The sequence below is a fragment of the Crocodylus porosus genome, unplaced genomic scaffold (genome assembly GCF_001723895.1).
Source record: "Crocodylus porosus isolate Cpor-Errol unplaced genomic scaffold, CroPor_comp1, whole genome shotgun sequence".
In the NCBI taxonomy this organism is placed as follows: Eukaryota; Metazoa; Chordata; order Crocodylia; family Crocodylidae; genus Crocodylus; species Crocodylus porosus.
The window spans coordinates 165,515,564-165,527,923 of record NW_017728906.1 but is presented as its reverse complement, the minus strand read 5'-3'; the positions used below and the strand labels follow the sequence as shown (position 1 = coordinate 165,527,923).

Here is a 12,360-nt window from a genome sequence, read left to right as displayed (position 1 = left end):
GCTCTCTGCATCAAAAGAATGCCATAGAATTAGAAAAGCTGGAGAAAAGAGCAACAGAAATGATCAGGGGCATGGAGTAGCTGCCCTACCAGGAGAGACTGAAAAGACTTCTCCTTCAGTTTGGAAAGGAGAAGGCTGGGGGACAATATGATAAAGGTCTATAAAATGAAGGGAATAGACCAAGTGAACAGGGAATAATTATTCATTAAGTCCCAGAATAATAGAGGTAAGGGGCAGTCACTCAAATTAGTAGGACACAGATTTAAAACTAAAAATAGAAAGTACTTTTTTATGCAGCGTGCAGTTAATCTCTGGAACTCGTTACCACAGGAGGCTTTAGAGGCAGGTAGTATAGCCAGTTGTAAAAAGGGAGTAGGCAAATTCATGAACAGTAGCTCTATTAATAACTATCAAACAGGACTGTTGAAGATGTTTCCTCTGGCATCTCTGAACTAATGAGGGTGGATACCTGGGAGGGTAATACAAAGAGGATAGTTTATTCTTGATATACCTGATTCATTGCTCTCCCTCCAAAGCATCCACTCCCACCACTGTCAGAGAGAGGACATTCTGCTAGGTAGACCATTGGCCTGACCCAGTATGGCACTTCTTATGTTCTTATCTATTCTATTCTGATGTAAGCAAAGAATTGATTGAGAGGTTGATATTTATGAGGCCTGTTGGATACCGGTGATTATCCTTGTTGCTTCATAGGAGGGAGGGTAAAAATCTTTCATCCTCAGTACCTGCAACAATAAATTTTCAAGGCAAACCAAAAAAAGGTGGCAGCTTGTTGGACAGCTGCCAATATGCTGCTTCCTCTCACCTATATAAGAGTTGGTTTAATGTTAGAATGAAACTGGCACTTCACAGTACCCAACTTTACCTTTACCTTTAATATGGTAATACTGCTTTTCTGAAGACATCTATATCTACTACGTAAAACACTCAGAAAACTATGATGTTTGTATCAGAGCGAGAATTGCGTGTGTTAACTTTCTCTTGCTTGCCTTTTAAGACACAATGCAAAGAGTATTGTTTGACATTTTAATGACTTGAAGTCCAGTTGATGTTCTCAGCTACTATAATGTTTTTTTTTCTTCCCCCCGACTGTAATTAATGTCTAATATATTTCTATAAACTGCTTTAGCAGTCCCTACGGAAGTTGACAGCTACCACAGCCTTTTCCCTTTAGAACCACTGCCACCACTCAATCGGATACAGAAAACAAGCAACTTTGGGTATATAACATCATGCTACAAAGCTGTAAATAGCAAAGATGATCTACCATATTGCCTTCGGAGGATACATGGTGAGAGAAGTCATAAGTTGTCATCTTTTTAAACTGCAGTGCTACCTATATGTTTAGAATTCTTAGTATAAGCCTTGAATTAGTTTTCATTTAAAATTTTATTGTTGGTAAAAAGGGGGGCCACGATAACGATTCATCATGTTGGAATCGAATAAGCAAAGTTTTATATCGGTAAAACTGCTAATTTCTCAGTATTTTTGGATTGGATGTTAAAATTAAAGTCTTAAGGCAGGGGTGGGCAATTATGTTGCCTGGAGGGCTATTTACAGGGTGGTGAATGGGAGTATGTGTGGGGTTTGTGGGTAGGGCTGGGGTTTGTGGGGGGCTGCCCCCCCACCACATTCACTCCCCCCACCATGCTTACCCCATGGTGCAGAGCCCCTGCCACCAGCAGTAGCAGCAGGCAATGGGCCCTTGGGGCACCCATTGCCTGTGGCAGGCAGAGCCCCACAACAGTGTGCAACTCCAACTGAGTCCCAGAAATCTCAGGTGGCAGAACAGAGCCCACTTGGCCTGATGACATGCAGCTCCCTGTAGCTCCTGAGCCGAATGCCATTGGCCTGAGTGAGCTCCATGCCTCCACCTTCAGTTCCCAGCTGGAGTGCTGCAAGCCCACTTCGAGGCTCAGAGCCAGCCCAGCCTGGCCTGATGGCACATTGCTCCTCCCTGCAGTGCTGGGAGCTGCACGTGGTGGCATGGAGTCAGTTTAGTCTGGTTTGAAGGCATATGCCGGGCTGGGCCAGTTCTGTGCTACCATGTGCGGCTCCCAGGATTCAGCTGGAGCTGTGCACTGTAAGGAAGCTCTGCCTGCCATGGGGCATGAGTGCCCCCAGGGCCCGTTGCCTGCTGCTGCCACTGGAAATGGGGGCTCTGCACCGTGAAGGGAGGGGCATGGGGGCCCATACTCACCCACACATCCCGCCCCTTCCACCCTTATGCATCTCACACGCATCCACCCACACACACGTGCCATTGGGCCAAGTGGGCTCCATACCATCATGTGCGACTCCTAGCTCTCCTTCTAGGAGCTGCATGCCATTGGACTGGCCAGGCTGGCTCTGTGCCAGCACGAGGGGCTCCTGGCACTGGAGCCAGGAGGGTGCGCTGATGGGCTGGGCCGGACTGGCTTCATGCCTCCATATTGGGCTCCTGGCACTGCAGAGAGGAGTTCCCCACTCGCACACTGTCCAGTCAGGTGCCATCATGCTCAGTGCCTCCATGTGGGACTCCCAGCTAGAGTGCTGGGAGCCCCACAGAGGTGGAGGCACAGAGCCCGCTCAGTCCAATGGCACATGACCTCTGAAAGCCTGCCTCGAGGGGCAGCTGCAGGCTGGTAATAATTGTTTTTTTGGAGGAGGCCTATGGGCTGGATAGAATGGCCTGGCAGGCCAGATCCAGCTTATAGGCTGTATTTTGCCTGCCCCTAATGTAAGGGTTCAAAAAAAAAAAATTAAACTAGGTTTATTCTCCTTTCAGGTTTTCGTCTTGTTAATACAAAATGCATGGTATTGGTTGATATGTGGAAAAAAATTCAACATTCAAATATTGTAACCCTGCGTGAAGTATTTACCACTAAAGCATTTGGAGAACATTGTAAGTTTTTTCTGGAATTTACCTTTTAAGGTAATTTACAGGATGTATTTGAGTTAATTGTCATTTGTGTCTTTATTTTTAAGCTCTTGTGTTTGCATACGATTTTCATGCTGGAGGAGAAACTATGATGAGCAGACACTTTAATGATCCAAGTGCTGATGCCTATTTCACGAAAAGGAAGTGGGGTAAGGAAAATGTGTTCAACCTCCTCTAATATTTGAGAGGTGTCTAAGTGGTTGAAAAGTTAAGTAATGATCAATAAGTTAGCCTTCTAACAGCATAGGAATTCTGTTTTTTGGATCAGCAGCAATGAGAGAAGTTTTACATGAAGCTAGTAAGGAAGTTACTGTTACTTTTTGGTTATGTGGTCTGATATATTGCATATGGGATCTGGAATAGGGATTTATCTGTCCTATCTGTCACTGACAATTGGCACATCATTTACTAGTGAGATTTTCAAAAATTTGAACAACAGCTCTCTAATTGCCAATAAAATATCTGTCATATTTATGCCTTTGAAACCTCTTCCCTTTAATAGCTGCATCTGAAGTTTTCCCATTTGTAACCTAGGGATTCTTACTCGCTTACAAAAGGAGCTAAGAGAGCTAATTAGGCAATTATTTTTTATAGTCCTCTGAAAATGTAAACTGTTTAGATATGAAAAAAGAGGAAATATTTAAAGAACTCTGAGCATCTTACAAACATACATTTTAATATTTTAGTTCCTCAGATTCACATCGGTTGTCTCTAATGGGTTATGGAATAGAGAAAGATCCAACACAATTTACTGATTCGTTTGATGCGCCTGGCTGGGGGAATATTTGGTTGATTGCACAATTTCACAATGATTGCACACTTAATTCATACAACACAATTTTATTTTAAATTTCCTTGCTACACATATAACACTGCTTAGCTTTAAGAAATCCTTCCCTAACAATGCTATAAGAATTAGTATTACGAAAACAACTACAATTACAAGTAAAGGTTAAATTGGAATCAATACTACTATTTCTCATGGTATACTTACAATCCTAGAATTCCTAGAAATCAAATCCCCAGATATACTTTCATTCTTTAGTTATGGTTTTAGGGTTGGTCTCAGCAGTGATAGGAACAAGTCCCCTTCCTTCGGTCCCACTCGGGTGCTCCTAGGCTTCAGCATGAACGGAAGTTCTTGTTCACGGAGAGGGTGGTTCAGGTGATCGATCTGATATGGCCTACACTTGCGATTTTTCCTTGGGTGTTCTGCAAATGAAGTTACCTCCAAATTGGGACTGTAGGTTACAGTTTTTATTGGGTGAGTTGCCATCTTGGGCCCCTCCTACCCAAACCTGTCACTACTTCCAAATTTGGGCTTGGATCTTTTAACAGATTTCTGCTGGGTGGTCAGTTCATATTCTTGCTTTTCGGAGATTTTCCATAACACCGCTGTGACGTCTTTTGCCAACCCCTTTTCAGAAGTCCCTAGGTTTCGATCTCTCGGAATGTTTACCTAAGGGTTGCTTTTAGGTTAACTTTGTTAAAGGCCTCTAGAGATAATATTCAAAAACCAAGACATTCAGCATGTTCACTGCATGGCCTCTAAAGATAGAATTCAGAATCAAGACATTCACCACATAGGCAGAAACAAGCAATGACACTAGATAAAAAGATGAACTTTGCCTTTTTTTCTAAACTGGCTAATGGGTATTTATTACAAGCATTCAAACTATTACATTCAATATGACAGAGGTCTAGTGGGTTTCTGGTGTATGAAAGGCTGTGATACAAATTTGCAGATACAATTTAGAATGATCTGTCTTTTGAGTCAAATGGGTATAAATATGGTTAAAACTTCACCAGTAATAAAAATTCTGGAAGTTGTGATGTACCAAAAGAAAAGAACCCAGTTTGATTTATCTAGTCCTGAGATTATTTAATAACAAAATTGCAACCCATGTAAACTGAATACAGAATTAGTGTGGCAGAATAAGTACGTAGTCCTCACTGCTATTTTTAGTTCTGTGTTTCTTCCACAGGTGGCTTTCAATTTCCACATAAATCTACCTTGTTATTTTCTTGCCATGCCTCTCTAGTGGTATCCTAGAGTAGAGACTGGAAATAGTTGGCCTTCTAATTCGAAGGAGTTCTGGTTTTGGATCAGCAGCAATGGGAGAAATTTTACATGAAACTTTAAGGAAGCTACCAATATATTTTGGCTGTGTGGACTAATATATTGAAAATAAGACCTGGAATTGGGATCTCCTGGGAAAGAAGGTTTTAATTTTTTTTAAAACCGAAACTAGGCATTTATATATAACTAGCCAATCGCCCGTCAAGAATGATGGGGGGGAGTGAGTGGGGACAGAGCCCCGGCCCCCCTTCTGGTCCTGCTCCTGACTGCTTTCTCACCGCCGATACCCCAGCCTGTCCGTTGGCTGCACCCCCATATTGGGCCCGCTCAGGGATGGGAGAAGTGAGCTCAGGGTCAAGTGAGGGAGGAGTGGACCCAGGCCCAAGTGGGGGAAGAGACCCGCTCTTTCCCTCCCCTAGCTGCTGCCGCATCAGGCCAGGCCTGCTGTCCTGTGCCCTGCCATGGCAGGCCAACTTTTCCCGTGCTCGGGCCCATTCCCCACCCCCCAGCATTACCTGCAGGGCTGTGGGGAGGTAATTCCAGCCCTTCTGGCCTTGTCCCCACCCCTTCAATCTGCTCTGTTGCCGCCACCTCCAGGGAGCAGGGCAGGGGGGCTGGCCTGGTCCCCCACCCCCTGCTCTGTCCCTTGTGTTCCCACTGTCTCAATGGCGGACAGGCTTCTGTCAGAATGCTTTGCACTGTGATTGGCTGTTTCCGTCAGCCAATCAGGGTGGGAATAAAGTATTACAGACAGACTTAGGCTTTTATAATATTAGAATAATTAGGGAGCATGAAGTATTGTTATAAAATACCTTCCTGAATAATAACCAGAGATCCTGGTTTTCCCCTAATTTAAAAAAATGCAAATTCTCTGATAACCCCAAAATCTGTCTTTCAAATTAAAGCCCCTGACAGTGCCCCCCCAGCTCTGCTGGTGCCCCTCACTCCACCCCCACAGCCTCCCCAGCGCTGCTGGTACCCCTCACTCCCCCCACAACAGCCCCACAGGCACAGTCATACACCCCAACAGGTAAGTTTGTTGGGGGGGAAGGGAACTGAAGGAGCTGGGGGGACAGACCCAGAAAGGGGAGGAGGAGTTTATATCTGTGTCCACTCCCAGAAGCAGGGCTGTAATGGGGGGTGAGGGCAGCAGTACCCCTCTGCAGGCCTCGCACAATCTGCCTGGCGGGGATGGCCTTGCATGCAGCAGCCGCTGCCACCACTACCCTGCCCTCAGCTGCCATGCCCCACACCACTTGTCTGCAGAGCTGTGTGGCTGCAGAGCTTGCCTGCAGAGCTGTGTGGCTGGCCATGGGAAGGCAGCACAGGGTGCAGCAGTGAGGTGGCATGGCTCAGCAGGCAAACAGCGCAGCTGGCTGGGGGGCAGAGGCCTTGCATGCAGCAGCAGCCACCGCACGACCACTGCTGCTGCACCTCACGCTGCCTTCCTGCGGCTGGCTGCATGGCTCCGCAGGCAAGTGGCACAGGGCATGACTGGCAGTGGTGGTGGCTGCCACATGCGAGTCACCTCCTCCCAGCCGGCCAGGCAACTTGTGTGTCGCCTGTGGAGCTGTGTGGTTGCCTGTGGGAAGACGGCGTGGTAGTGGCAGCTACTGCATGTACTGTATGTGAGCCCCTCTCCCCTTCTGGCCAACTGTGCCGCTTGCTTGCAGAGCCACCGTCACCTCACTGCTGCTGCCATAGCTGCACCCTGCGCTGCCTGCCCACGGCTGGCCACACAGCTCCGGCAGCCAAGCGGCGCAGGATGCGGCGGTCAATCCAGGGTGGCTCTGGTTTAACATGCTGCCAGCTGGGCAGCCACTTTAGGCCTTCCCCCAATACCTTCCCACTCCCTGTCAGTGTGTCTGCTCAGCTGCATGTGGTATGCAAGCGGCTTGATCAGCCTGACTAGGCTCAGCACCTCCATGTGCGGCTTCCCTTAAGGTCATGGAGAAGCCAAACTGAGTTGGGCCAATCAAGCTGCTCGTGTTCTGTGTGCAGCTGGCCGGGCACTCCGTGTTTTTCCCCAACACCTCCCCATCCCTCAGCCCCCAGTCAGCTTCCCCGCCCAACCCCGAGCCCTGCCCTGCAACCCCCCAGCCCTCTCCAAGCCCCACTTACCTTACGGGCTCCAGAAGGAAAGTGAGCCTGACCTAACCTTTTGAAGTGACTAAAAGCCTCAGGCCCTGCCCTTCCCCCTCTCCTTCCCCTCCCCCTCTGGGCTGGGCTGGAGCTTTCCCACCCTTTTTGCCATCAGCTTTTGCAGGCTGAAACTCTGCCAGCCTGTAGAGCTCTTTGCAAAAGCAGGAAATCAGCAGGTTTCTCTGCTAAAAGGGAAAATTCATGTTTTCTCTGATAAAAATGGGGAATCGGTGGTTTTCTCTGATTTTCTGTAGGAAACGGAAAACCAGGATCCCTGATAATAACTTTATTTCCTTTTTCTGCTTCAGCTATTTTTACTATCCTTTTTGGGATCTTCAGAATAGCCACTTCAAACTAGTCAGTGCAAAAGTTGGTGTTTAGAAGAGACTAGTCAAATAACCATGTTTGCCGAAGCAGTCCTTTATATTTGGGGTTTCTTTTTCCCCTGGCTCATCTTTTAGGATAATTGCTGCCTTGTAGTTTTGAGAGTGGGCACCATAAAAGGTGCTCTTCAAGAGAAAATAGCTTAGGGCCCCTCTAGACATTCAGATAAAGGCATGATAAGATTTGATGCGTGTTCCACTCAGTCTCACCTCCTGCCATGAATGCCCCACATGCATGACAGGCATTTCACTTGACAGATGCAAAAAGATCCAACAACATGGGTTTATTTTGCATGACATGCATTACAAGATGGCATCAGATCCTAACTTGCCTTATTGCCAGTACAGGGGGAGCCCGGGATCAGGCTGTCCCTGCACCATCATGTAGAAAGTTTCTGCAGCTGCAAGTCCTGTAGTTGACAGGACTCGCAGCTACAGTAGCACCCAGTGGCTCCCAAGACCAAGAGTCTCTTAGTCTCTCCAGACTCTTGATCCTAGCGATGCCTCCCAGGTGCTGTGGGGCACCATTGGACCAAGAGCCTCTTTTCCTGGGTGCTGTGGTGAGCTGCTGGGACCAAGAGTCCATAGCTGCTGGGACCATATGGGTGTGGAGAGACACCTAAGCTTTGGGACTCCCAGTCCTGGCTGCAGTTGCAAGCCACTCTCAGCCCCTTGCTACATGTGCAAATTAAAGCTGGATAGCGACAGCTATAACATTATTGCATGTTTTTGAGCTCTGTCTTTATAGCTGGTTGGACCTTTTTATGGCATCATTGTTATTTTGCATGTGTAGTCGGTCTAAATTAATTTCTCAGGTAACCAGTTAATCATGTAATACATGTAACATGTAGAGGGGGCCTTGAATTCTTGGATTTTTGTCTACCTTATACAACATTTTTCCATTCCTCAAGAGTGTCGGTGTGGCTGCCTACACGACTCCTGAAAGCATCACAGCAAGAGCCTCTTCCACGTACAGAGGATGGCATTTCTGTGCTATGCAGCTCTAAATGGCTCCATTGCTTTTAAATGTTCAGTACATAAAAGCTGTGAATCAGCAAATAGAGAATTCAAAGAATTTTTCATACATGCAACCATATTTGTCTCGAGCATACCAATTTAGAGAGCTAGTTTTTGACGGTTAAAAGAAAAGGACTGTGGTCACATAGCTGTTTCACATGTCACTTTCTGGTGTTACAATGTGGTCTATTTTTTTTTTTCATTTTGCTATGTCATCTGCAAACACTCTTCCACAATTTTATTGGAAGGGATGTGGTGTAAAGCTTTCACTTGACAGATGAAAAAAGATGTAACAACTTGGGTTTATTTTTATGCTCAACACCATCTGTGTGTACATGGTTATCATTTACTTTATAGCTGTTTAGAATCTGTTCCTTGTGTTGTTGTTGCTCAATAATAGATCTTCTTTTTTCAATAATATATCTTCTTTTTTCAGGTGGTATGCTCTCATAATTACCTGAAAAGTGTCAGTAGATTAACAGTGTTCACATGATTTTTAAAAATGGAGTATGTTCCTTTTTAATAGATGAAGATTTCTGTCTGTTTAGAATCTATTTGTTTGAACAGTTCCAGTTTCTCTCATTCTCACACCTTGCTTTGGCTATCAGTTTTCATTTCCTAGAAAGAACTAAGTTACATGTAACTTATTCTTGTGGAATTCCTGCTGAAGTTTTATGGACTCTTTCAGTGTGGTGTTACTTGCCTGATGGATTATTAGTAGTAATAATAATGCTGTAATAATAATAATAATAAACATTAGGAAATAATATTAGCCAAAATGTACCTCTTTTTCCCCTCTCCTTAGTTTCCCTTGAACACCTCTCTACTTTGGAAGAGAAGAAAGAAACAAGCAAGACTTTTAAATAACCTTTGACCTGTGCTTTAAAATCTAAATTATCAATATTTGTTTAACAACCTTTCTTTGTATGTTCTGATTTATAGTTTTGATTACATTAATATTGCTTTATGGCAAATAGGCCTTTTAGCAAAGGCAAAAAAACCATAAAAAAAGCTCTCTTTGGCAGATAGGTGGCATACCAAGCTGCTTTTTATACAACAGAACTATTTGTTGTTGAATCTGCAGTTTGTCCATCTGTCCTTGTCACAGAACAGAATTGTCCTCCAGAAAATAATTCACCTTTTAATTTTTTTTTCCACATAACTATGAAGATCTGAGTAGTGGAGGTCATTGTCACAAACCTTTCTGAATATAAAAACAACCTAAAAGTAATAGCATAGGGTGTGTCTACATTAGATATTTACTGCAAAATTGCCTAATTAGCTCCACAGTAAATTCTCAGCCTCGACGTGTCCGGCCCTATTAGGCCACAGTAAATTAATAAGTGCCACTGTAGTTGTCAATACAAGTACTATCCTACAACAGCATTATTTAGTGCGCCGGAGTACACATGTAGATGCTGACCCAGCTGGCTAGAACATGAGGGTGCTTCAGTGCAGGGGCTGTCTGCTGGCTAACCCTGCACTGGAGCACCCTTGTGCCACAGCCTCTGCATCATGTTGAGCTGGGTCAGAGCAGCCCTAGGCTGGCAGGCTGACTCCCACAGGCCTCCTGCCAGCGGGGGCTGCTCTGAACTGGCTCAACCTGCTGCGGTCCGAGGCACATGGGCAAACATGGTGCCTAGGGACAATAAACTACAGTGCAAACTGCACTGGAGTTTATTGCTTCTCATTAGCACGTACCCACAGAGTATTAATTCTGCCTTCTCTCAGCAGAGTGCCAACTCTGAAAGTACTCTGAAAGTAGTGCTTTAAACGTAAACTGCTTCACTTCTGACTTTTTTAGCAGAAATACCAAGATGATTTGGTAGTCTTGCAGTCCAGAATTGCCTGTGGCTTTCCAGGACTCAAAAGCTCCAACTAGTTTCCAAGTTATGAATCTCCCTCTCAACATCTATATTATCAGTACAGAAAAGTCTGCAGTCTGAAACTGGAATGGGGCCCTAAAAAATCTGCAGTCTGAAACTGGAATGTGGCTCTAATACATTCATATTTGGGAAACATTGGGACTTTTGTTTTTGTTTTTAATTAAACAACCTGCTGCTGAATAGTTGTATGCAGAATTCTGTCTGCTGAGTAGCTGGCAAGAGTTTAGCAGGGTATTTGTTGTTAGACAAACTGCAGTAAGAAAGAACTTTGTTCTTATTTTTTCTGTTCAACCATTGAATTTTATTGCCTCAGACAGTGTGATTGAGCTTATCTGGAACAGAAATCTAAGTACTGAACTTAAAAAAATATATTAATGGGCTAGACTAGGTGGTCAGTTAGGGCTTTCCCTGGTTTCCCTGAAGCTTTTTCTCTAGCCAGCCTGTTTCTTTAGCATGCATCCAGGATCGTGTTCTTGAGTCACAACCACATTTAGCTGAACACAAAAAAAACCCCACCTCCTGCCTTGGGAACCACTTCCTCATTTTGTTCCTCACTTTGCTTTAGATCATAGTTATACTTTAAAAGTTTGCACAACTGACATCCTCAGAGCACAAAAATAAAAAACAAAAAGCAAGGGTGATGGGCTTTTATTTGATTTAACAAGAAATAAATGACTTGCTCACATAAGAACTGCCACTCTGAAAATCTCTCTAACCTTTTCAATCATTAACTAAACATATGTTGAAGTCTTTCAGGTTGTAGTCTTGAAAGAGACAGAAGAATTCCACTACATATAACTAGAACTAGATAATTTCTTTCCTTTCTTGTCTGATCTGAAGAGGGTGAACATTATCCAAAAATTTTCCTCCTATAGCTTTTGCATCTAGTCTTTTGTGTAATAGTCTAGGATGCCATATAGCACCTTCTTCATCACCAGCAAATGCCTCTGGGCCAAAAAACTTTTATTTTTTAAATGATCCAGTCTTGACCATTTTTATCTTTTTTTTTTTTTTTTTTTACTTGCTCCTCCTAAGTTTCCATTGTTTTCTACTTTATTGAAAAGACTCTTTGCTTGGATGATGGCTATCTGGTGTGGCATAACCATGCTGTGAATGTGTGAATAACCAGATTGCAAAGCCATGTCCAAGTGTGTCCACTTGACTACATCCACCCATGTGAGCTGCTGGGACTTCTGGGGGAATGTTCCATGGTAAGCTGAACCATACTGAGTCTGTCTCTGTGAGTTACAAAACATGTCTGATTTTGGTACATGGGGAGAGTGGGGGAATTATCAGATGACAGTGGAGGATTAGCACCATTCAGTTGGTTTAGTTTTTGTCTACATTGCAGAGCAGGGAAGTGAGCAGCATAAGCAAAATCAGCACTTGAGCAGTAGCCTGGAATACCAGACAAGCTAAATAAACCCAAGTTGAAAATACTGCCAACCTCAAATCAGAGACTTCTGTTTGCACCATAGTTTTGAAAACTCTGTTTTCACAATATTCCTGACAGAGCAAAAACTAAGTATGTAGTGGTGGCTGTGTGGCAGCATTCCTGCCTACCACGTGGAAGATCTGGGTTCAAGTCTCAGCTGAGGTGACTTGGGCTGAGTGAGGTAACAAGAAGTAAATCTAAATTTTGGTGGTGGATAGGTGGATGTCAACCTGGGAGGGTGTGGGCAGCGGAGTCCCCCAGGGCTCAGTCCTTGGGCCGGTGCTGTTCAACATCTTCGTTAGCGACCTGGATGAGGGTGTGGAGAGCACCCTGTTCAAGTTCGCTGATGACACCAAGCTGTGGGGTAATGTGAATACACCGGCAGGCAGGGACTGCATCCAGGCAGACCTGGATAGGTTAGAGAAGTGGGCGGATCTGAACAGGATGCGGTTCAACAAGGACAAGTGCAGGGTGCT

The 12,360-nt window shown here is 44.7% G+C and overlaps 1 protein-coding gene across 2 annotated transcripts in view; it reads left to right on the top strand.

Moving 5' to 3' along the window:
• Nucleotides 1-12,360, top strand: part of PAN3 (PAN3 poly(A) specific ribonuclease subunit) — a 99,478-nt gene that overhangs the window by 60,176 nt on the left and 26,942 nt on the right. For both annotated transcript variants that reach the window (XM_019530132.1, XM_019530133.1), the window contains 3 exons: nucleotides 1,151-1,312; nucleotides 2,789-2,905; nucleotides 2,989-3,090. In XM_019530132.1, coding sequence (XP_019385677.1) covers nucleotides 1,151-1,312; nucleotides 2,789-2,905; nucleotides 2,989-3,090 — 381 coding nt within the window. The remainder of the gene's footprint in view (nucleotides 1-1,150; nucleotides 1,313-2,788; nucleotides 2,906-2,988; nucleotides 3,091-12,360) is intronic.